Consider the following 26,629-nt stretch of genomic DNA (forward strand, 5'->3'; position numbering starts at 1 on the left):
GCTTTGTGTAATTGGAAGAAAGAAGATTTAACAGTTGTCCTCCATCTCTCTGACTGTCTCTGAGTCACAGTTGTGACAGTACTGACATTTTCCATAATCCTCCTAATTCTCCTTATAGATTAGGGATACCCTCATCCCTCTCACCTCAATTTCCAGCCTGTCCTATCTTTCCCAATAAACCTCCTTACCTGAGAAAGTGAACAAGAGTATCTTCTCTAAACCTCTAAATTCACCTTTGAGTTATATAGAAAGGTGACTAACGGGGGGAGGGGAAGGGAGGCAGGAAGGAGAGGGTGCAAAAGGGAGGGAGTGAGGGAGGAAGAGTGGTAGGAAAAATATTGATCATCAATAGTGATCTATAGGCAACCCCAGAGGAACCCCTCTAGCAGCATCTCTCTATATCTCATTATCTCTCTCTGAAGAAATACCTCTATCTCCATTCACAACTAGGTATCCTGAGGTATCCCCTAGCATCTCTCTAGTCAAGCCAGAGTATCCCAGTTATTACAGCCAGGCTCAGTACTCTATCCACCATGCCACCTAACTGCCCTTTTGCCATATAGGAGGCATTTAATAAATTCATGGTGACTGATTTCTATGAAAAAAAAAAACTGAAGAAAAAGGACAAAGTAGATTAAATTATTAACCTGAAAAGGAAGATGTAAGAATGAAATGAGGGGGAAATAGTTGAGAAGACAAAATAAGAAGGTAAGGAAAAGAAAGTGAAACAGCTGGAGGATTAAAAAAAATTGAAAGACTGGATTGGTGGGTGAGGCAAGTTGGCAGAAAAAAGAGGAAGTTATTAACAGGAGAAAACAAGAGGAGGTATACCTTTATTATTGGGGTTGTTAATTTATAAAGAGGAGTTAATTTGCTAACAAATTTTATCAGGGTAGCCATAAGCATCTTCACTTTCTTTTCAGAGAAAAAAAGCATAGTTGCAAATCTCAACAAATATGGAAAACAGGGAAGGTTTAGAGTGATTTGCAGAGAATTTCTGCCACTGCCAAGTCATTATTATTTGTATTTTAGGTGGAGGGTGATTTCCCTCTTGGAGAAGACAAAGTAAATTAAGAAAGCCATCCTTTCTATTGTTGAGGACAGTGGGGAAAAAAGAAAATCTATGGGCAATTAACTAAATATGCTCAATATCAATGGGGTAAAAGTGTGCCTTCACAATCAAGTGATCTGAGGTGGAGAAGAGACCAGTACTGCAAAGTTGAAGAGTGGAAGAGTGTTACACAGAGAAATGGAGAAAAAAAACCCTTAATATGCATCATATCCTCTAGCTGTAATCATTTATTTTCCTCAATTTAGAAATTCACAGTATTTTAAAATAAATGTTTATTGATTTATTTGAGGATGTTAACCCTTCCCTTCTCTTTCTCCACAAGGCAAGACAAATACTTAAAAAATATATATATTTTTAGGAAACAAAAAGTCAGCAAACTGATTGCTATATTGATCAATTCTGAAAACATGGGCAATGTCTAAACCCTGTGGACCTTCCATCTCCAAGAAGGGGCAGGTTGGGGGATGTCTTCTCAAATCTCTTCATGAGAGTCCCACTTGATTTTTATAATTTTTTTAAAAAAATTTACTTTTCATTTTGGGAGGTTCGCCATTGTTCTACATTGTTGTGGTCGCAGTCAATAGTTTTCTTGGCTCTGCTTACTTCATTTTCTATTAGTTCATGTTGATCCTTCCATACTTATATCACATATCATTTCTCACAACACAGTAAGATTGCATTGCATTCATGTACCACAGTTATTTAGCCATTTCCCAACTGATGGGCATCTACCTTATTTCCAATTCTTAAGTGTCACCAAAAGTACTGCTATATTTGGGAATATGTGGGGACTTTTTTCTAGTTGATGGCTTCCTTGGGATATAAGTCCAGTAACAGACCCAGATTCAAAGGGTATAAACATTTTAATCACTTTATTTGCATAATTTCAAATTGCTTTCTAAAAGGGTCATACCATTTCACAATTCCACCAACAATGTCTATCTTTACACAACCCCTCCAGCATTTTGGAAACCCAGAACAATATTTTGAATCTAGGTTCTGTTGACTCCAAAGCCCATAAGCTACTTTCAATAATGTACTTTGGAGATTTAAAATTTACATGTTTTTTAAATGGAACTTTGTATGTCCGTTTTGTTTAGAGAACATTGTTCTCTGGAAGTGAGTAGGTGATTTCTTGAACTTGGTAGAATACTATGACCTCTTTCTAATTGATTATTGTGTCAGGGAGTGGGCAGAGGAGGAGGTGAGGGAAAGAACTGGGAACTCAAAATGTCAGGAAATAAATATAAAAATTATTTTTACATGGAACTGGGGAGAAAATATTACTGAACGACAACAATAAAAAATAGAATCTGGGTTCTTTCTATGTGGATTATATCCTCTGGAATAGAATTTACACTAAGATTTTATCTTTACCTTTCCCATTTGCTTTGTGGGTTTGTAATTTAGTTTTGCATTGTCAGATCTCTATCTAGGCGCAAGGCTACAGGGACTTAACCGGGAGCCGAAATCCAGGGGACAGTATGGGCATCTACCCCCCTGGTGGCTAGGCTGTCTGCCTCCCACACTTACCCTGAAAGCTGCCTGACTACTCTGTGCCCACCCTGTGGTGCATCAGGGCTGGGGCATCTCTGGGGGTGAGCTGCCCCCCCCCTCCCCGCTCTGGGTGTGACTTCACCCAACTGGTACAGATTCCCTTTATATTCTATTCCCCTCTAACCTGAATTTTCCCAAGGTGAGGGAATTCCTGGGCAGAGTTCCATGAATGATCTTTAGCTATTAAAATTTTTTTGGTTTTAATTTTCAACTTTATTTTTGTTATTTGCCATTTTTTGTTCCATGACAGGAGTTGGCAAATTAGGAATGAGGGCTAAACGGGACCAAATGCCTGTTTTTGTATGGCCTTCAAGTTAAACATGAAACAGTTTTATATTTTAAAATACAAGGGGAAGGACAAGGACTTGAACCCAGGTTCTCTCACGCCGTCTTCTTCGAGGGTCCCTTGCTGCCCGTATTTGACTTGTAAGGTCCAAATGCCTGTCACGTAGAGCTTAACAAATTGATTTATTGATCCCTGATTATAGGATTCTATGGCTGATGTGATTAGATTTTAACCTCAAAAACGTCATTGAAAACTCTTCTTCATTTAAGGGTCTTTCAAAGCCTCGCTCCTATCCCAGCTCTCATCGGGAAGCCTTTCCTGACCATCTATAACCCCTTCCCCTGGCTAGACTGTGAAGTAGCACAGCGGGCAGAAGGCCAGACCCCAATGATAAAATGGAAGCTAGAATAGCACCCATTTCCCAGGAGAGTTGTGAGGAAGAAATGATGTAGGGGCAGCTAGGGAGTGCAGAGAATAGTCATATCTAGAGACAGGAGGTCCTGGGTTCAAATCTGACCTCAGTCCCTTTCTAGCCGTGTGACCCTGGGCAAGTCACTTAACGCCCATTGCCCAGCCCATATGGCTCTTCTGCCTTGGAACTGATGCTAAAGGAGAAGGTAAGGGTTTAAAAAATAATAATGTAGCGTGCTTAGCACAGTGCCTGGCACATAGTAAGCACTTAAATAGCTTGTTTATTTCCGCCCTTCCCCTTTGGCGCGTTGGCACTTATTTTGTCTGTAAAACCAATATGGCATGAGATACTTTGCCGCTGCGTGACAAGAGGCGACGTCTCAGGGAGGACGAGCGTGCTGGTGTCGGGAAGGCCCGGATTCGGGTTCCACTTACACCAGTGGCTGTCGGATGCGTCCTCAGCCAGAGTTTCTCCCTCTGGGAGTTCCCTTAGTAAGCTTCCTTAGGAGCCCTCCCGCGGGCTTTGTTGCCTCCACAAGACTCCTTAGAGACAGGAGGCAGAGGGACGACCTGGACCCTCCGAGCTCCGCCCACCTCTGGAAGGAGCTGCGCAGTGACTGACCGCGTCCCTGCAGCACGGCCAAGGGTTGGTTATCAAGAATCTCGAGCTCTCGTGGGATCCAAAAACGTTCTCCATCCTAAAGAAGTATCTCCTTCCTTTGTGGATTCTAGTCGACCGCGGAGGGGAAAGCAAAATGCCATTTCCCCGGCTTCGTGTGTCACAATGCACACTCTCCCAGCAGGCCCGAGAGAGGGACCCGAACGTCCTCACTCGGCGAGGGAGGCCTGAACCCTTGCCCACAACTAATGGCCGTCCAGAATGGGGAGCGGAGAGTCCAGTCCCCAAAGGCTGCGGCTCCTTCCCAGCGCCACCCGCAGGCTCGTTACTTATCTTCACTCCCTGTGGCTTCGGGGAGGAATCTTTGGGAACCTGCTGGAGCAACTTTTAGTTGAAATGTGGAAATACCGGAGAGCCAGCTAATCAGGTTTCAGTTTATGGGAAAGGAGGAGGAGGGAGGAGGGAGCATGTGGGCAAGGAGCTTTGTACCCTTCAATCTACACCAGCTGGAGTCCTCAAAGCAGAAGCCAAGAACTGGGGGGCCCTTTTCATTCCGGTTCTGCTCTCAGACCGCAAAACGACATCCATCTCAGGGAGTGGCTTTAAGCCAAGGGGATTTTTTTTTAAGTAAAAGAGGGGGTGGCGGCTCAGTTACCCAGATAATTAGTGCTATCTTCACATAGAGACCGGATCGACGAACCCATCCCCAAGAATCCTTAGTGGGCTGCGTTTAGACTTAGAAAATGACGAATGATTTATTTATGTTTTAATGTATTTCTATTTGGTTCACTGATTCCCGCCAGGCCATGATGGCTCTGGGTCATCTGCGACGTATCTCTGCTCTATTTCTTTCAAATGAAGACACAGCCCAGTCTGTTTTCCATTCTTCCTGATCCCTCACCCCTGTTTCCTATACATAAGCGAATGACTCACCTGCCTTCCTTGGGAAGCTAAGTCAGGAGTTGCCTGCATCTGTAACTAATCTTTGACCAACGACTTGGTCCTGACCGTGACAACACGCACGCTTCTTGTTCCTGCCTCGTGTGACTCACTGCTGGCCTGGCCTGACTGCTCCACACCGGGTTACCCTGCGTGTGGCAACAGTGGGGAAAAGTGCTGCACCTAGCAGGGCCTCCTTCGAGCCCAGCCTCCACAGCTTGCTGCCACGCTCTCGGGGCCTCGGGTTCCTCATGAGCAAAAGGAGAGCTTTATCCTAGATGGCCTCTTCGGCATTTGCGAGCCGGGACCTTCCTCTGTTTCTTGATTTCCTCATCTTGTTATCACTCCACCTGTCTCATCCCATTTCCCCACGTGAGCTCTCTAGTGGGTTGTGTCCAGCACCGTCCCACTGCCATTTAGGATTTTAGAGTTCTGCTGGTCTTGGGGAAATGCTGGGATTAAGAATGATACAAGGAAGGGGCAGCTGGGTAGCTCAGTGGATTGAGAGCCAGGCCTAGAGACGGAAGGTCCTAGGTTCAAATTTGACCTCAGATACTTCCCAGCTGTGTGACCCTGGGCAAGTCACTTGACCACCATTGCCTAGCCCTTACCACTCTTCTGCCTTGGAGCCAATAGTATTGTAAGATGGAAGGTAAGGGTTTAAAAAAAAAAGAATGATACAAGGAAATGGACAAGGCAGAGGGAGCAACCTAAGGAATGACACTGAAGAGAGTCAGTACAAAGTAGTCTGGCTGAAGCGGAGGGTTTGGGCACAACAGAGGAACTAGGGGAAACGGAACTCTCAGGTCCAGGGGAGACAGATTAGATTAGGAAGAAAACAGAGAGCTAAGAATGGTAGGCTTGACATGGCAGGCTCCAGAGGCGCCATGGTGCCTTCCTAAGGAAGCATGAAATTTGAGCAATCAAAGCTGAAGGGACTTCAAGAAGGGGCAGTGTGCAGACGGGGAGTCCGGCACTCCCAAGTGGCCTGGGGTAGACTTTAGATAATACATCAGCGGGAGCAGTTGGATCTGATAGTCATTCCACCAGCTGAGTATCTTTAAAGTAGGTCAGTTGGCCAACACCTATTTATTTATTTTAAAAAACCCTTTAGCTTTTACCTTAGAGTCGCCGCTAAGCATTGGTTCTGTGGCAGAAGGGCATCAGGGGCTACGCAATCGGGTCACTTAGCTATAAAGTGAGCCACCTGGCTGCTCCTCAACAAGTATTGGTTAAATACTCACTATATACCAGGCACTATGTGGGCAGAACCCAGAGGTCACAGCTTAACGAAGGCGACAACATACAAAGAGCTAAGTGCAGTATAAATGAGAGGTAAATTCAGACGGCGGAGATCTGAACTGAGTCTGAGATATACTTTTTCCTTTCAAGGATACATGAGAGAGGAAGAGAGAGAAAGAGAGATGTGTGTGTGTGTGTGTGTGTGTGAGAGAGTTTCAGCACAACTGGACTACTAGCTGATCCCCAGCCCCATTGTAGAAACTACCACAGTGAATGGAACCTAGAACAGTATATAGACACCAGATAAAAATATGGCAAAATAAAATGACATCAATTTTTGGCTTGTTAAAATATTTGGATCTCTAGAATCACAGCTTCCAAAAAAAGCAAAACTACTAGAATATATAAAAAATTCACTAGAATATATAAAAAACCCTAACTTATTAGTATTTTGAATCTAGCTTTTCTGACTCCAATCCCAGAACTCCATCGATTCTGCCTTGCTGCCTAAATATATTAGAATAACTAAAACAGTATTTAAGGAAGATGCCAATTAGTAGGGCTCTATGATTTATTTTAAGTGGGTGGTTTGGGGCCCCTTAAAGCATTTAACCTAAATTTAATTTACTTTTTAATCAATTAATAAGCATTAAAATTTCTCTTCCCACTTCCCTGCTCCAATGAAAAAGGAAAAAAAAAACCTCTTCTTTTAATACATATGCATGATCAAGCAAAGCAAATTCTCACATTGCCTGTGTCCAAAAAATATTTCTTAGTCTACACCCTGAGTTCATCACCTGCCAGGTGATAGGTAGCATGTTTCACTGACCTCTGGAATTGTGGTGAGTCACTGGACTGATCAGAATCCCTGGTCATTACTTTAGCTGAACACATTCTACTTCAGTCCTTTAACTTCTTTTGTGTTTCTTGTCAACAAGTTTATTTCCCCTTTCTCAGGTATTCTGCTATCCTCTTCTGTTTTTTGCTTTCATCCCTTTCACACTCTCAAATTTAAAATCACATGTATTTTCCTTCATCCTCTTCTCTTATACTTTCCTTCTTCTCTCTTCTTTATAAACAAGGTTATGAGAGAGGAGTGATGAAGCAGAGCAAAGAGAAAAAATAGTATTCATAAACAGATGAAAGAATGATGAATCAAGGACCAAGGGACCTGGATTCCAGTCATTGATCCATTATTTACTAGCTCTGTAAATCACTTAGCTTTTTTTGAACCTATTTTCTCACTGGTAGAATAGGAATCAAAATCTTTACAAGATCTACAATGAAATGTATATTATAACCTTCAGAATAATTCAAGTGTGTTATTTTATTCTCTTGGCTTTCTGAACTACATTAAGTCACCCAACCTATTTTCTCTGATTTTGTTCTCTTCTCCCTCCTGAAATTCTTTGAGCTTTCTAGAACATAAAAAGTAAAAGACTCATTGTCTGACACGTCAACCTAAATTAGGTGGAGCAGAAGGGCAAGTTTTGTTGCTTGTTTAAAAATGTTGGGGTAGATTATCAAATTATAATAAGAGATGTGTTGATTTTCCTAACATTTATACTTTGAGAACAACTTCTTGAGTAATTGTACCTAACTGAAGAAAACAGAATAGTGAATGTTGCTATTCTAGGGGCTACTCAAATATGGTGTAGAAATGGCAGACATGCTTCACACCAATCTATTAACAGCACGGGTAAGCCTATTTCCCATAGCACTATATCTTTCTCTTCAGAGGGCCAAGGGATGATAGTGTCATGAAATTACAATAAAATCCCATGAAATATTTGTTTAGAAAGAGCAGATGTAGTTGTAATTCAACCCCAGAGACTTAATTTGGGCACAGATAGAAAAATAAGAGAAAATTTCCTTAGATTATGACTTTTTTTTCCTCTAAAGACACCCACACCTACCTTAGAGAAACACAAACACACACACATCCAGGAGAACAAGATAATAGTCACAGAAGTATCAAATGAAGCACATATTTCACAATTTAAATCTATTTCCAAATATGGAAAGATTAAAAACACAAGATGTATTCAAATAAAGCTATTCCAAACATGCTAATTTGAAGCCAGTGGTAAAAGACTCAAAGAATTTTGAGCTGGGAGGGAACTTTAGAGGTAGTCTAGTCCAATTCTTCTCCTCAACTCCATTTTACACATGAAGCCTATAGAAGGGATGAGACTTAACCAAAATATGTAGGTTCAATTTTAAGATGTCTGATCCCAAATACCAGGTTCTTTCCCATTACATAATGCTTAAGCTCAATCCTACATTTAATTCTCACCAGGAGCGCCTCCACCCCCACCACATTGTTCATAGCCTAATCAAGTCTATAAAGGAAAAACTGATTTTAAAAAAGCTTTTACTTTAATCCATATTATAATTCCTAGTGTCCACACCTTAAATCTTTTTATTAATCATTGTTGAAATCTGATGATGTCATGGCTGAAAGTCAACAGACCTATATGCAGAGATGTTTCATAGTTTATTTCTTATCTGCAAAGAAGGGTTTCCTTTCCCTTCTGGGAATAAAGTAGTATAAGTTGATTACTGATACGAAAATAAACACTAAATTGTAAAGGCTTCTCTCCTAAGAAGAAAACTCTTTGAAAAGAAATGTACATATATTTACATGTTACATATATAATTTTACACTGACAAATAACCACATGAAAATAAATTTGGGGGTCAGCTGGGTAGCTCAGTGGATTGAGAGCCAGGCCTAGAGACGGGAGGTCCTAGGTTCAAATCTGTCCTCAGACACTTCCCAGCTGTGTGACCCTGGGCAAGTCACTTAATCCCCATTGCCTAGCCCTTACCACTCTTCTGCCTTGGAACCAATACATAATATTAATTCCAAGACAGAAGGTAAGGGCTAAAACAGCAATTCTCAACCTCTCAATCTGTAGCAATGAGAATACATAACGCATATCAGGTATTTACATTCTGAATCATAACTGTAGCAAAATTACAGTTTTAAAGTAGCCACCAAAATAATTTTTTGGTTTGGGGTTACTGCAACATGAGGAACTGTATTGTGGGGTCACGGCATTAGAAAGGTTGAGAACCACTGGGCTAAAACAAACAAATAAATTTGCTAAGACTTAAAAAAATTTCTATCCATTCAAAGATGTTTTATTCATTGTTTTTGTCTTAGTTGCTTTATCATTTTTTCATCTTCCCACTATATATATATATCATCTTCATAACCATTCTGTGAGATTATAAAATATATCTAAATTTCATAGAAATTAGACTTGGGGAAAATGCTAATTATAGTAATGCAAACAATACAAATAGTTCATAGAATTGATAAATTTCTTTTGATCTATTACAACCATTTGAAGAAGGCAGGGCAGGAATTACTGCAATTTTATAGGAATGAATAAATTGAGATGTGGAGAAATTTTGAGTGTCTAGACAAAGTCTAACAATGAAGCAAGGATCTCAGATCACTGAATCTTAAAACCGTGCTTTTTCTAAAAGAGAAACTGTTCCAAAACTAACAGGATCCTCATATTGAAGACATCTATAGTTGGCAAGAGTAAGATATGCTCAATTGAAGAAACAAAGCAGAAACGTATAATTTATTTCATTTTTGTTCTTTTACTTTCTTAAAAGGTGAAATGTTTGACTTTTGCTGCACCAGAGAAACTGAGGGGATCTTCAGCAGTTGTTAATGTTTACCATTTGTTATTAGGCAACTCACATTTGAAACCACTGCCAAATCAGGGCCATCTTGAAAAGGCAAATTGTCAAAGGTCTTCTTTGCCATACCAAAATATTATATGAAAGCAAGACATTCTTCTTCCACAGAACAACACACAGAGTGTGAGTGACACAATCAGCTGAGGGATTGCCGAAGTTTTTCATACATCATTTGATCCTAAAGATGTCGGGGAGAGTGAGCAAATAAAACAAAGCATTAGGTCATTGCTATTGGGAAGCTGACAATATTTGTCTTATTCTGTAACCCCAGACACATGTCTTTTCACATGGATCCCAAGCGACCTTCATTTAGAGTTGTTTGTATAAAATATAAGGTGGTAAAAGGTTCTCTCTGGCTCTCTCCATTTTTTTAAAGGTTCTTTTTCAGAAAAGGTGACCCTGGTCATATATTTAATAGCCAAATTAAAGTGTGTACAGAACTCATTTGAGCATTCTTTTAAGTCATAAATGGTGTGTTCCTGAACTGAGTTGAGCTTTTGCTTTCTCTTTCAATTGCATTCAATTAGATCTTGTTTTCTACTTATATCCTGTGTTGAATTTCCCCCTAGAGTTCAACTACTCCAGGCCGGCAAAAGAATATGGAACAAACTAGCTTTTGGGAGAGAGAGCAGCAGTGGTAGCTAGTGTTCTAGGATTTTGCCTTTTGGTGCAGGGAGCATACAAAGGCTATACCTTAGCAATAGAAGAGATTTCCAGGGGCAGAAAATGATGAACTCTAACCCCTCTCTCTTCCCCTTAACTGCTCAAGTACATTTCAATGACAAAATGCCCGTTGGGCAGACCTGATTCGCAGAAGAGCAAGACATTTACATAAGGGTTCCTGTTGCAGTAATCATTAGAGCTTATTTGGGAGCAAAGTATTTCAGATCTAATGGAAGCAGCAGCTCTTTTTCTTTAACATTTGCTTTCTGGTTCTTGAAAACAGATGTGGCTAGGTATTGTATCTATAATAATTTTCAAGATAGTGCAACTATCAAAACAATCGGGTGCAGAGGGCTAAAATGTCAATTACATTTATCTATTAGACTCAGTAAATTCAATCAATAAAGTAGTCTTGTAATTCTTTAGAGCTACAAAAAGCAACTGTCCTGATTTTCACCAAAATTATGGGGCAAGGCTTATGGAATGTAAAAGGGGGGGGGGGAAGTAGGCTGTGAATTAAGTCTACAAATTGCAAGTTAAATTCCTGGAATAAATAATAAGCATTCCACTAATTCTTATTTGTATAGAACTTTTCAAATCAAAACAAATTCCACACATTGCTTTACCTGGGGGTCATTTGCACAGTCCTTCTCATTCCCTTATTAATATAACAGACAGATAGACACACAGTCCTACCCACCAATTAATAATTTCTTTTCCCTCCCTCCTATTCCCTAGAAGAACCTCCCCATCTGACTGATGGAACCTTAAAAAAGAAAAAAGAAAAGAACAACCCTTATATACACATGCCTAGTCAAAAGAGGCCATTTCTCTCTTCTGTCATGTCCAAAAATCAATATCTCATTCTGCATTTTGGAGTCCATTCTCCCTCATGCAGGTGGTGGGAAGTTTGTTTCATTTTTGATCTCTGATATTGGTGTGATATTGTATTGGTAAGAGTTCTGAAGTCTTTTAGTTATTTTACTTGCAGGTAGGCACTCCCTTAGTTTCTAGGTTTTTGCTATTATGAAAAGAGCTAGTGTAAATATTTTTGCACATATAGGTCTATCATTTCCTTAAAAAAACAAACAAACCCTTACCTTCTAGCTTAGTATCCATTCTAAGACAGAGGAGAGGCAATGGCTAGGCAACTGGGGATAAGTGACTTGCCTGGGGTCACACAGCTAGGAAGTGTCTGAGGCCAGATATGGACCCATGTCCTACCAGCAACAATTACACCAATCAACCAACATGTTAAATGCTTACTATGTACCAAGTACTGAAGAATGAAAAATGAGCCAAATAATTGCTGGCTTCAAGGAGTTTACAATGTAATGGAGGAGACAACATGCATAGAAATATATACCAACCAAGATACAAACAGGATGAAGAGGAAATAATTAATAGAGGGAAAACAGTAGAATTAAGAGGGGTTGGGTAAGGCTTTCTGTAGAAGGTGGGATCTTCTCTGGGACTTAAAGAAAGTCAACAGTTGAGTCCGAGGATGAAAGTGAGGGTTAGAACAGAAAGCAGAAATGGTGACCCTGGCCATTTATTAATAACCAAATTTAAGTGTTTACAGAACTCATTTGAACATTCTTTTAAGCCATAAATTTCTTAAAGTCATAAATGATGTGTACCTGCATCAAGATGAGTTTTTACTTTCTTTCTGCTGTATTCAATCTGATCTTGTTTTCTAACAATCTTCCCCCAGAATTCAACTAGCTTTTGGGAGTCTGATCTAGAGACTGCTTAGTGTCCTGAGATTTTGCTACCTTGGTGTAGGAAGCATAGGAAGAAGTTGGAGACAACTTTTAAACTATTCATTTATATTTCGGCACCAACACTGCTAGGAGAATGCCTAAAGCTGAGAGATAGATTGTTTTGAATATCAGAAGGGCCAAGAGGCCGGAGTCTTTGTAACAAAAAATATGGGTCCAGAAATAAGGTGTAAGAAGAATGGAAAGGTAGAAGGGGGCAAGGTTATGAAGGGCTTTGAATGCCAAATAAAGTATTTTGTATTTGCTTTGGAAGGCAATAGGAAGTGGGGGTATTATAATCTGATCTGCGAATTTTAGGAAAATCACTTTAGTGGCTGAATAGAGGACGTATTAAAGTGGGAGGAGACTCCAGAGAGCCAGATCCAACAGAAGACTATTTCAATAATTAAGATATGAGGTGCAGAAGAGGGCCTGCTCCACGGTGTAGTCAGTGTCAGAAGGGGGGGGCACATGGAAGAGCTGCTGCCAAGGTGAAATAGACAGACCTTGGCAAAAGTGTGGATATTGAGGGCATAGGATTGGGGAGGGATAGGGAGAAATCCAGGATGCTTCCTAAGCTTCAAGCCCAGGGCCTGGGAGGAGGATGTTGCCCTATACAGTAATAGGGAATGTAGGAGGTAGGGAGGATTTAGGGAGAAAGTTAAATGGGTTCTCTTTTGGACAAAAGGAGTTTAAGATATTTACTGAACATTCAGTTCAAGATGTAAGATTGGAGGCTAACTGAGAAATTAGGGCAGGAAAGGTAGATTTAAGAGTCATCAGCATAGAGATAGTAATTAAGTCTATGGGAGCTGATGAGATCACAAGTGAAGCAGTATAGAGGGAGAAGGAAAGAGAGCCCAGGACAGAACCCTAAAGGATACCTAAAGTTAGGGGGCATGATCTGCAAGAGGATCTAGCAAAAGATAGATATAATAGATAGGATAGATGAAATCTGATAGGTCAGAGGAAAGTGGGGTATGAGAGAGTGGGGGTCCCAAAAAATCTAGAGAGAAAAGAATATCAAAGGAGTGGGATGCTAGGAGGCAAAGGTGTTATGGCAGCAGAGGAAAATGATTTTTTTTAAACCCACTCTTGGGGAAAGTTTGTGTCCCCAAAGAAGAGCTAGAAGATTTCAAATACAAGCCCCCAAGAAGAATTCTAAAAATGTTCTGAACCCAGAAATAACACTGGAATATATGTATAGCTTCCCAAGTTCACTACTTTGACATCACTCGTTTAGATACTAAAGTTCTGGCATGTTTAGTAAAAAAAATTAGTCACTTTGTTGTTAAACTTTACAGGGAAAGGCTGTATGTCCCCAAAACCATCATCCAGTGAGTATTTAAGATTCTTGAGAATGGCGGAATTTTTCCAAACTTAGGCAATTTATTATAAAGGACCTGGGTATGTAAATAAAGAGGGAAAAATGATGACTTTGATTGGGCTGTTTTTTTCCACACTAATAGTTATGTTACAGAAACTGATAGGTATATATAGCTCCTTTAGGGGAGCTAGGTTGTGTGCCCAAGCTCCTATAGTGAATGTCAGTGATAAAAACTCATTGTAGGTTTCATTATACATTAATGATAAAGTCTTACACTAAACATTTAGTGCCAGAGTAGTTTTATAGATGAATGGATGTCTACTGTGAACATCTGACAGGTGGGAAGAAACAAGGGTGACAAATCATGTTAGAGTTTATCTGTCCAAAAAAATCCTACATGTTAAACTATCAGGATGGTCTGATTGGGATCACTTAAGTAAACATAAGTATACTATATAAGTAGTCAGCTTGTCAAGGGTTCTTTTGAGAAGATATCCTGGAGTGTCACTGTAACACAGAGAAACAATTCATTACCAGGAATGGTAAAATACCTATAGATAAAACTGGAAAAGCCTGACCCCCACCAAATTCATATGAGATTCACAAATTCATAAATGAGATTCATAGGAAAGGGCAAAGAAGAAGAAAATCTCTGCCTTACTGTCCATCTTCTAGAGTAGACAAAATGGCAATGTTATGAAGGAGTTGATGAATAAAATGACAACTCTGCATGTGAGCTCTCTCTCAATACACCAAATAGACTATGACGGTCATAGAGGCAGATGTCTTTATTGTTCAAGGTTACACAGATGCCATAAGAGGACACAGAAATAAGAGGAAACTTTTACCATGGGAGAGAAAGAATTAGTTGAGGTTGAAAGTTATCTAGAGAAAGAAGGAACATTTCCCCAGTTCACAATAGTGTGAAACCTGGAAACAGAGAAACCAAAAATCTGAAAGGAAATGCATTGAACCTGAAGAAGGCAAGCTATGGATAAGAAATAAGTCCAATGATAAAAGAAAAAGAATGCTCAAATTAAAAACTGTGTACTTCATTAGCATGGGCACTGCTCAGAATGAAAGGGTTACTGTATTAATGAAACTATCGCCTCATGATATCATCACCATCATTATCACAACTTGAATTAATATAGAGCTTCCAAATTTTATAAAGCACTATCTTCACAGTAACCCGAGGAAAGTAGAGTACAAATATAATTCACTCTAATTTTATAGATGAGGAATTGAAGCTTAGGGTTCTTAGGATGACAAAACTAAGTGTGAGAGTTAGGATTTAAATTCAAATTCCATGATTAAGTCCAGTTTTGTAGTATACCACAGATATCTATATATGATTTTTGAAGAATTAAGACTAGAGTCCTTGTTACATTGAACTACATAGTCTGCTTCATTCTCTAGTTTAGATTAGTCTTAGTTGATCATTGAATACTTTGGAAAGTCATTTTACAAAGCTTCTTTACAAGTAAGACTAATCTAAACTGGAGAATGTTCATTTTCCTGTAACCAAAATAGTTCCAAATTATTTGATTAAAAAACAACAACAAAGCTCTCTAGGGTAAATCCGAGTCAACAATTTACTACTGAAAGGGAATATATTAATTAACATTTATTAAACATTTAATGGATATAAAGCACTTGTAGGCTGAGAGGAAGAGGGCAACACTAGCCCTTTTTGCTTGTTTTGATTTCCCCTAAACAGGTGGTGGTGAAGCTTTTAGAGACCACTTTTAGAGACCGAGTGCCCAAACTGCACCCCTCAGGCCACATATGAGCCTCCACCTTACCCCAGATAGGGGAGGGAGGAAATGCTCCCATTGGGCTGTTGGGCAGCACACGTGGAAGGAAGGAAGCAGTCCCCTCTGGCATGCTTTGGCATGTGTGTCATAGATCTGCCAACACAGCCCTAAACTATTCTACCACCTCCTTCCCTCAAGCCTTCTCTATCTTAGTATCTTTGCAGATCTCAACCCAGCCCACTCTCACTTAGTTGCTTGGTGGTATATGTATCCTTTGTATTCATAGTACAGTGTCTAGCACTTTTTGTGTGTGCATAGGGGGTAGGGCTGGGGAAGCAGGAGTAGGGACTACCATGAGCCTGTGATTTCACTGGGGTAGGAAACTTTTGGTGAGGAGATTTCCTCTATACCAATATAATCTGTCAGCTATTCTGCAATTTATTTGGAGTTGGGGGATAGGGAGGGGTCCAGAGGGAAGGCCAATGACTTGTCCATGGTTGTATCAGAGGCAGGGTGTAAACCTAAACCTTTATGACTTTAAAACCTTCACCATCTTCCTTTTGCCTGCCACATAATTAACAATTCAGGTAAAAAAACAAGTTCTCTTGGAGAAACATTATACTTTGTGAATGCTATCCAAAGAGTGTGGAAACAATAAGATGCTCAAGTGAACATGGATTTCCTAACAGTATCCAATTCAGATCCATCTTTGTATATGGATATCTTCTCTTCTGTAATCTTCACAAGAACTGGTTTTATTTCATAACAACAAGTCTTCCTATTTCCTTGATTACAAACAGAGGACACCAACAATCATAAGTGGACATTTAAAACCTGACATCTGATATTAGGAAGGAAAAAGAAAGCATCATAGAAATTTCTTAACCTCATTCCCATCAAAAGGTGAAGATATTATTTCTACTTCATTGGAATGATCACGTAAATCACTAGAATTTCATAACCAAGGCATAGCTTAACTTCAGTAAAACCTGGCTGTGATAAGAAGCAAATTAGGTAAGAAGAAATGGGGTTCAATGGATTCTTGGATGGATACTTATTTAAATCTTTACAAGTAGTTTGAGTAAATTTTTTTTTTTGCACTGGACTAGACATGAGAAATAATTTTATGGATGATAAAATAGGAACAAAATATTTTTCTTCAATTTGTTGCCAATTCCAATAATAACTGGAGAATATTATTTTACCATGAAATGTGTTTCAGCTTCAGTTTCTAACATAATTTATCCAAAGCTAATAACTTATTCTTCTGACTGCTACAAGAAGTAGCATCATTGGTGGATTTCTCATTTTACACAGTAGTTTAGGATTCTCTAGATAGGCCAGAAATGGCACCAATTCTGTTCCCTTTCTTTTTATATAAAAGGCATTTCTTACCTCTTTTGATGTAGAAGGTTTCACTTTCTTAAAAGCTTCTTCAAAGTGCTCCTGGCTAACCTTGACTTCTCCTATGGAGAAAGCAAACAAGAGTCTGATTCATTGTTTGATCTGCTAACTTAGAATAACAGAATGTTGGAACTTAAAGGTCATTTTAGAGGTCAATCCCCTAATTTTAGAGATAAGGAAACAGGTCTCTGAAGGTGAATTAACATAAGAGTCAAATAGCAAGCTAAGGGAATAGTTAAGACTGGAACCCAGATTGCTGAATTGATACATCACTACTCTTTCTAATGTGTTATGCTGCCTCTTTTATTGGATCTGAATGAATAATCTAATACCTAAGAGCAGATTAATTCAAAGGGAATATCACAAAGCAACAAACATTTCTACATAGTCACTGATGAATTTATCTCTACATTTTTCATTTCCTAAAAGATCTCTTTGCTATAATTTTATTTCAACATTAAATGAGACACTAGTATCACTCTAAAAAGGGCATCCTTTCATACATATTTTTATGCATCATTTACCATAAGTTTTCTTCTTCTTAAAAAGAAAATAACATTCTATGTAGAATATGACTTTTTATTGGTATATCTCTTATAACAAACTGACATGAAAGCTTGGACATCAGGCTAACAAATTTTCATCCCAAGGATGGATAAGAACCAATACCATGGCTGGAACAGAGGAAAGTGGAATAAAAACGAGGTAGCCCTGAGCCCTCTGATTAAGTGAAAGACAGGGGAGTTTCTCCTACAGATGGTTTCATTTCAAGACAGATTTAGTGAGATTCAGTTTCACTTCACTAATTTATTTATTTATTAAAACCCTTACACCTTCCGTCTTGGAGTCAATACTGTGTATTGGTTCCAAAGCAGAAGAGTGGTAAGGGCTAGGCATGGGGGCTAAGTGACTTGCCCAGGGTCACATAGCTGGGAAGTGTCTGAGGCCAGATTTGAACCTAGGACCTCCTGTCTCTAGGCCTGGCTCTCAATTCACTGAGCCACTCAGCTGTCCCTATACCTTTGAGATTAATATTGAAATAAGCTGATGTGGAAAAGTTATGATTTAGTAATAATGGAATCAGGTTGTTATTTAGACTACTCAAAAAGTTACTATAAAGCTAGAGGAATATCTTCCACTAACGTGCATCTCAATTTCTATAAATTAGTAGCTATAGGATGTTCAGGCCATGTGAGTAATGAGATGCCATGGTAAACATTTTCTTTGATAACCACAACCTCTTAAACCTCTCCATTATAGAAATGATGGGCCAAAGAAAAAGCAACTTCAGTTGTCTCCATGGTCCAAGACACTCAGAATCCAAAAGAATGTAATCCAGTTTCCCTCCAGCAAACAACAACAATGGAGGAGCAACAATCACTGACCCTGATCTCACTCTGTAACCCCTCCCTGATTTCCTGCTATGGCTGCAAGGTTAGCTAGAAGATCTGCCCCTGCACTCTGGTCCCCTCTCCTTCTTCCCAGTGCCAAGGAGACCCCAGGTCCAGGCTGTGAAAATGCTTGGGCCTTTACAGCCAGCTCGGCCATTTCCCTTCAGTGTAGCAACCTGGTAGTACCAGTGTTGTGAAGCTCTAACTGCCTGTGCTGGGTCAGAGAACTGAGGAACATCTAGAAGGGGGCCGATTGCGAGGATAGAACACTGCTGGGGAGGGGGATGTGCAGCACTTCACCATGCCAAAGTTGGGGACAGGTGAACCACCCTAAAGTCAGCTGGGGCAGAGTCTTAGACCTAGGCTGGTGAACCATGAATTACCCCCTCTCTGGAAGGAGACTGAGATACTTTGAGATCCAGCTGCCAAGAAAACCACAATCAGAGGGGAATCAGGAAATTAGTGATAAATGGGGGTGGGGGGGTGGGGGGCAGAGACAACTAGGTGGCTCATTAGATTGAGAGCCAGGCCTGGAGATGGGAGGTCCTGGGTTCAAACCTGACCTTAGATGTTTCCTAGCTGTGTGACCCTGAGCAAGTCACTTAATCCCTACTGTCTAGCCCTTACCACTCTCAATTCCAAGACAGAAGGAAAGGGTTTAAAAAAAAAAAGGGAAAAAAAGGAGGGAGGCTGAAAGGAGAAAAGATTCTAGGAAAAAGAAAACTCAAAAAAAATTTGAACATAAACAGATAAATCAATAAGAAAAATAGTAACAACAGAAGGAAATATGCCCAGGATGACCTATTCCACCGATTTGAGATTAACCAGACAGGCAAAAAAGTAGATATTTGATAAATAAGGAGAGTTTAAAACATCTTCAGAAAGAAACCCAGATTCAATGACACATGTAAAACTCGATCAAATTGCGTATTGGCTATGAGAGGAGGTGGGAGGGGAGGGAAAGAACAGGAATTATGTAACCATAAAAAATTTTTCTTAATCAATTAAATAAAAAAAAAAGAAAGAAACCCAGATTCTTTGCCTCTTGAACACCCCAAAGAATGTGGAAATGCAAGGTGAGGAACAGCATCAGAGGGACAATGGATACCAGTAAGAGACTTTGTTCTAAATGTACCCAAGGAGACAGGGAGGAGGTGCAAATCTGGCAGAAGTGGAAGGAGATGGGGTATCATGGACAATACCTGGCAATATTTTTTTTTTCTGGACATTACAGCATGGGGAGATACATAAAAGGGGAGAAAAGGTGCAATGAGATATAGAGGAAGTGATGTGTCAGGTAAAATCAAGGGTTAACAATGAGGGGAAGGTGAGCTTTGTAGTCTCAGAAAGACTGGAGCCTACAGGGGAGTTGGTGAAGAGGAGAGATTAAAGATTGGGGTGATGGGAGGGAGATTCTACTCCCATGAGTGAAGAGAGATGGTTAGTGATCATCTAGGGTGGGAGGAGAGATGAGCTGGGGGCAGCTAGCACCTGGAAGAATGGGAGAGTATGGACACAGGGAGATTTCCAGGTAAATGTAGAGGGAAAAAAAAGGTCAAAAGAAGGCTGTAAACCTCAAAATTTCTCAGACTTATGAATGTTAGGGGTTTCCCCCATTGGGGAATCTTCTACTTAAAAAAATTCCCTAGCAGATGGTCAGAACTCTACTTGAGTGTGGGGGCTCCTTGCCTTGGGAATATCCCTACTCCACCCTACTTAGGACTGCTTTAGGACAGAGAGCTCCTTGAGAACAATGAAAAGTACTTTGATCCATGCTTATGGAAGGGACAGGAAGTTCTTTGAGTCATGACTGTTTTAGAATTGATACAATGGGATACTAGGTACCTATAAAGGTGGGGCAACTTGTAAACTACTTAAACCTAAAAGGGTGATAACTTATTCACAGAAATTTGTCACAGCAGCATTTTTTTCCTGTCTTACTAAAGAGATTAAAACTACTCAGCTGTGAATTCAAAATGGGCAGTCCTTTAGAAACATCTACAGTGATTGGTAGATGTAAGGACTTAGGGGAGGTGACAGAGAAGATTTTGCCCTTAAAAATAAGAGCTCAGGAAAAGAGCTGGGAAGTCATTCTGAAACATTCAGATTGGAGAGACTCATTCTGAGGAGACTGATTCTGAAACATTCAGATGGAGGAGGGAGCTGGTGAAAGCAGCTGAGATGCTGCTGGCCTAGTGTCATTAGAAATCCTTACTTAGGCAGATCTTATGGTGAGTTAAAAAAAACTGACTGATTTCTCTTTTAAGACTCAGGTCTAGGCCATATTGGCTTTGAGGCCCTTCATACTTATTCCTTTCTTACTCTCTCTCTCTTTTCTTTGATTACTCATTGTATTGTTAATTAAAATCTCTATAAAACCCAATTGACTTGGGTATTTGAATAATTGGGAATATTTCCCTGGCGACCACCTTATATTTGATTTTAAACCCAAGACACTGTAGTGAAACATATTTCTGCGGTCAAACTTACTCACCCTCTCTTATATCTATCACAATTTATATCTTCCACTATTTTAACCACTACAGTTTAAGACCTCAACCATTTTAAATCTCACAAGGCCTAGATGGGAGAGTTAAGAATGGGTATCATGGAAGCTTTGATTGAATAGAAAATATAGAGAAGAAACACCCGATAATTATCAGGGTCATGAATCAGAGAATGAGGAATAGAATAAACAGAGAAGATGGATAATGAAGAGAGAGAAATCCTTTCTGAAAAGGGGAGTAAAAAAAAGAAATGCAAAAACTAAGGTATAATACTTGCTGATGGTGAGAAGAGGAAGGGAGAATATCAAATGAGAAAAGGGGATTTGAGTGAAGGGGAGAGTGGGAACAGGGTCATTTTTAAAAAAAGATCAAAGTAAATTAAGGAACATAATACTGTGTTGACAACAGAAAAGGGGACCTGAAAGTGAAAAGCTTCTGCAAAGGCTATAATAGTGCTTCTAGGATGAAAAGGGAAGTAGTGGAATGGAGGGCAGGGGAAGACTTTTGTATCAGATTTTTCTGATAAGGATTTGGCATTCAAGATATATAAACAATTCACAGATCGACACATGGCTATTCCTCAATAAAATCATCAAAAATATAAACAAAGAGTTCTTAAAAAAGCCTTAAAAATATTTATAACCATGAAAAAAGTGTTCCAAATAACTAAGATGTTGGATGGGCTGTGTAAAGAAAGGCACACCATTACATTTTGGTGGGGCTGTGAAATAATATAACCATCCTGGAAAGTAATGTGAAATTATGCAAATAAAGTGATTAAAATACCTATACTCTTTGGATCTGAGATTCCAATACTTAGCTTATAACCTAAGGAAGCCCTGGATAAGAAAAAAGTCCCCATATGTTATTCTCAAATATTTATAGCAACAGTTTTTGTGAAAGCTAAAAACTGGAAACAAAGTAGATGTCTTATTATTGAGGAATGGCTAAACATGGCACATAGACTTAGTAGCAAAGATAGACTTTGCTACTAATAGCAATACAGTGATCTAGAATAATTTTGAGAGACTTATGAAAAAGTATGCTATCCACCTATAGTGAAAGAACTGATCATTCCATAATATTTCAGTTACTGTGTATAATGTTCTCCTGGTTCTGTTATTTCATTCTGCATCAGTTCAGGAAGGTCTTCCTAGCTCTTTTTTTTTTTTTTTTTAAACCCTTACCTTCCGACTTGGAGTCAATACTATGTATTGGCTCAAAGGCAGAAGAGCAGTAAGGGCTAGGCAATGGGGGTCAAGTGACTTGCCCAGGGTCACACAGCTAGGAAGTGGCTGAGGCTAGATTTGAACCTAGGACCTCCTGTCTCTAGGCCTGGTTCTCAATCCACTGAGCTACCCAGCTGCCCCCCCCCCCCCCAGCTCTTTTTGAAATAATTTTGTTCATCATTCCTTATAGCACAATAGTATTCCATCACTCATAAACCACCATTTGTTCTGCCATTCTCCAATTGAGGGACATCCCTTTAGTTTCCAATTCTTTGCCACCACAAAGAGAGGAACTATAAATACTTTTGTACAAACAGGCCCTTTCCCATTTTTTTTATCTCTTTGGGATACAGACCTTGAGTGGTATTCCTGGATTAAAGTGTATTCATTCTTTCAAAACCTTTTGGGCACAATTCCAAATTGCCCCCCAGAACAGTTGGATCAATTAACAACTCCACCAGCAATGCATAAATGTCCCAAACATACCCTCTTTTAAAAACAGCAATCAAGAGGAATCAACAGGTAGAAAATTTATTACAATTTTCAGTTCATGTGTTTAGTTAAGTTCTTAGCCAAGATAGTATGTATATTTATTTTACTATTTTTTTGTAGTGGGAATGTGGGTATTCTTTTGGAGGGGGGGGGAGAAAGAGAGAGAGAGAGAGAGAGAGAGAGAGAGAGAGAGAGAGAGAGAGAGAGAGAGAGAGCGCATATTCCAGGCATAGTATAGACCATATAGAATCTGGGTTCAATCTTGCCTCTGACATGTATTAGTGGTGTGACTATGGACAATTCTCTTAAACCTCTAAGGGTTTCAAGTGTTCTTATTTGTAAAACAATGGATAACATGACTTGGCTCAAAAGAGTTGTCAAGAGGCTCAAATAAGATAATATTTGTAGGCTTTATAAGCCTAAAAATGTTTTATAAAAGCAAGTAATCATTGCCCATTTTGAGGTTTAAGAACTAGCCTATCATGTCTAAACAGCTAAAGTTTTCTGTGCTGCTGATGACAGCAAACTCCTATATAAGTGTTACCATAAAAGCTATCAGTTGTTGAAATGACTGTCTTCTAGAGCAGTTTTAAATAATCTCATCAAAAAAAATGTCCATTTTAATGTGATAGTTACAGAGCTATTATGGCCAAATTTCCATACCTCCAGAAATTCTTCTTGTGAAGAGATTTCCCAATAATAAAAATAATTAAGCTGTAATTGAAGGGCCTAGAGATATACTTACCTTTTTTGTTACCACTCTTGTGAGTTGCCATTTCCTGTCTTAGGACACAAATGGAAGCTTCTCGTATCAAAAGATAGAGGTCAGCACCTCTGTAGCATAGAGAGAAATAGGTGCTTAGGTGGTTATTTGTCTTATTGCCTAAAATTATCACATACACTGGAGATCGCAAAATTGGGAAGAATATCTCTGACAGAGGCATTTGGTCATCTTATTGCCTGAAATTATCACATATACTGGAGATTACAAAATTGAGAAGAATATCTCAGTACGTCAGAGAACAGAGGCAAAAATCACATTGATCAAAAACATCATAAACTAAATACTCATGGAAGAAATCAACCAAAGAGAAGGAAATAAACTAGCTAAGACTGAAAGGAAAGAAATTTAAGCTCTGTGTGTGTGTGTGTAGCAGGGGAACACAATACTTTTCATTTTCTTTTTAAAGTTAGAAAATAAATAAACCAGCCTATCTCATTACAGACCTTATATTAGCTATATTTACATTTGACATCTAAATGTTTTTATACTCTGGAAAAAAAATTAAGTAACCAATTTTTAAAGTTCTTAGCTGCCATATTTTCATTCATAAAATCCATGATTGGTGGACCTATGAAATGTAGAAAATGACATGTGTACCACATGTTTCAAATGGAGAGAATATAACCAAGAAACCTCTCGTGTACTCTGTTCATGCAAAAGGAATCTCAAGTGGATACACCATCAACTATTAAGCAAGATACAGAAAGCTGATGAGACTTGGCCTATTTTATTACTTTAACAAAATGCTCTGGTACAAGATTAACTTGTTATACTCAATTGAATGCTCCTGGCCAATGGAAGCAGCAAATACTGCTTTGCCTGTATTACAGGTTTTAAAAAAACTTGCAAAACTTAGGAAGGAATGGTTGTTTTGAAAAAAAAAAAAGAGCTTAGTTACTGAAAGACTCCAGAGTTCTCCCTTGTAGCATTTTGATCTCTGGATGAAAAAGAACTTCACTTTAGACACAAAACTTATTTACTATATAAAGCTAAAAGACCATCAAAATGACTAAGAAATATTAATTTGAGGAAGTACAATTAAAGAATTTTATGATTCTAATAATATACTGGCTTTTTTATTCCTACCTCCAACTTTTCTGTAAATAGCAGTTATTATCCATCATCAAGACTACCTTAGCTACTTGTTAGGAAACTTTTCACATTCCTGGTCATGAACATTACTTACATAACATAAATTTATGGGAAAAAAATCATGTTTCATGGGAAGGTTTTGCTTTATGCTATTAGCAAATTAAAAGCTAAAATCTTAACCAAATAAACTCATAAAAGTTTCCCTTTGTCTTCAAAATATTTATTTCTGAAAAGAAGTAGGAATAAATGCGCTCTTGTAAGGCTTCTAAGATCATTTAACTCTGCTTGTCTAGGTTGGTTTACTGAATTAGCTAAAGCCTAGTGTTAAAGTGAAGGTTGAGGGCTAGGTTGGCTCCTATAAAGTTTAGGTGCAAAGAAACAAAGATTTTGTTATGGCACCAAAATTCTGCTCAGCTTTGCCAAATGCAGTCAAGTAGGGGAAAAGATACAAAGACAGAACAGAGAAGCGTATCCCCAATACTTGAAAACAACTATGTTTTGTCAGTAGAGCAGTCATTTCATTTGCAAAAGACTACTTAGAAAACTTTCAAATCATGAGAGAGAAATCCATTAGCTAATCCTATTTGGCAAATAATTCATCCAACAGTAAGCCCATTGTTCACGAAAATTTTCAGTATTCCTATCAACTTGAACAAGTTGGCAATTATTCATATCTGCTTTTATACCTTGTTAGTAAGAATAAATTGGACAAAAGAATGTGTAGAGGGGGAAAAATGAAAAGGCCATTTAGGAATTAAAGGTTAGAAGATGAAAACTCATTCACAATACTACATATTTCATCATTTCATCAAGAATATTCCTTTTTTTTAAATTGGAGGAAAGAGTAAACACTTACGAAAAGTAATCACATCGAGAGTCATAAGCAATGGCCTCTAGGCTAACAGAAACATCTAAAGGAGGTGTGGTTCCATTCTAAAATGGGGGAAGAAAGAAATGGAGATTTTTTTCAGTGGAGTTTTGATGGAATGTTCATTTAAGCATAGGCACTATGACTGATTGTATAATGGTAACTGATTACTAATGGTACCTAATATATTCCAGCTCAAAAGACACATGGTTCAGAAATGGATGATGAAATCTGCACAGTCTATACTATGAGAAATAATAATATCCACATTAGTGAATATTAAAGAATTTTAATGTTATTCAAGGGAAAAAACACAATTCTAACCATAAGTAAAAACAGGCATGCATTTTCTCTTTATGGCTAAATTTGGTATTACCAGCATAGAATAATGACAAGAGTGTTAAACTGGGACTCAGAAAAACTTGGGTTTATGCCCCACTTCTATCTTTATACTAGCTGTCTGAGTAGAGAGGCAAGGGGAGGCATTTAATTTCCCTGTGGTTGTTTCCTAATCTATAAAAGCTCTATCTTGTGTATATTATTCATAGGATTGTTGTAAAGCTCAGATAATAAATGTAAAAACACTTAGTAAACCTTAAAGTGACAGATATTTTACTGATGTCATGTTTTTACGTTGCTGACACCTTTAGAACTCATTCAGAGAATGATTCCCTATAACCAAATATGGGAAAAAACCAAACCAGCAATAAATCAAAAAATTCTGATCTTATATTTTTTCTACTTATTACTACTGAAGTTATTGCACAATTGTTTACTTGGCTCTAGTTAATTTACTCTGCAACAGGTTATGTAAATCTTTCCCTGATTTTTTAATATTTATTTTGTTATTTACAACAAATTATATTCCAAATACCACTATTTGTTTGAAAAACTCTGCAATCAATAGATCTCTATTTGCTTCCAGTTCTTTGCTATTATAAATGCTATGACAAATATTTTGGTATAAATGGATCCATTTACTTTATTAATGACTTTGGGATGTAAAAGACATTAATTAAAATAAAGAATACTACTATGCAAAAACATGTTATAAAACTAGGTATTTAGTTCTGATGTTGAAAGGCAACATTTAACAATAGCATTTAAAATTCTTTGTAGAGTAAAACTCCAGATATTTATGAGAAGTCTAATTCTCTCTCTCTCTCTTTTTTTTGTTTTAAACCCTTACCTTCCATCTTGGAGTCAATACTGTGTATTGACTCCAAGGCAGAAGAGTGGTAAGGGCTAGGTAATGGGGGTCAAGTAATTTGCCCAGGGTCACACAGCTGGGAAGTGTCTGAGGCCAGATTTGAACCTAGGACCTCCTTTCTCTAGGCCTGGCTCTCAATCCACTGAGCCACCCAGCTGCCCCTGAGGAGTCTAATTCTACCACCCTTTTAGTCTACAAAAATGCTATTAAACTCAGACATAGTAAGATAATATGCATAATACATTATAGTGAAACTTTGCAAAATAAACAATATGTAAAAAAAGTTTTTAAAAAATTCT

At 38.6% G+C, this 26,629-nt stretch overlaps 1 protein-coding gene across 3 annotated transcripts in view; it reads right to left on the bottom strand.

Moving 5' to 3' along the window:
* Nucleotides 1-9,697: 9,697 nt before the first annotated feature.
* NVL (nuclear VCP like) overlaps nt 9,698-26,629 on the bottom strand; it is a 101,235-nt gene continuing 84,303 nt past the window's right edge. For 2 of the 3 annotated variants that reach the window (XM_007481469.3, XM_056815993.1), the window contains 4 exons: nt 25,109-25,185; nt 23,122-23,210; nt 16,749-16,819; nt 9,698-10,024 (listed from right to left, as the gene is read on the bottom strand). In XM_007481469.3, coding sequence (XP_007481531.1) covers nt 9,983-10,024; nt 16,749-16,819; nt 23,122-23,210; nt 25,109-25,185 — 279 coding nt within the window. In that variant the 3' untranslated portion in view covers nt 9,698-9,982. The remainder of the gene's footprint in view (nt 10,025-16,748; nt 16,820-23,121; nt 23,211-25,108; nt 25,186-26,629) is intronic. The other variant, XM_007481470.3, reaches the window with a different exon arrangement.

Source organism: Monodelphis domestica, chromosome 2, assembly GCF_027887165.1.
Source record: "Monodelphis domestica isolate mMonDom1 chromosome 2, mMonDom1.pri, whole genome shotgun sequence".
Taxonomy (NCBI): domain Eukaryota; kingdom Metazoa; phylum Chordata; class Mammalia; order Didelphimorphia; family Didelphidae; genus Monodelphis; species Monodelphis domestica.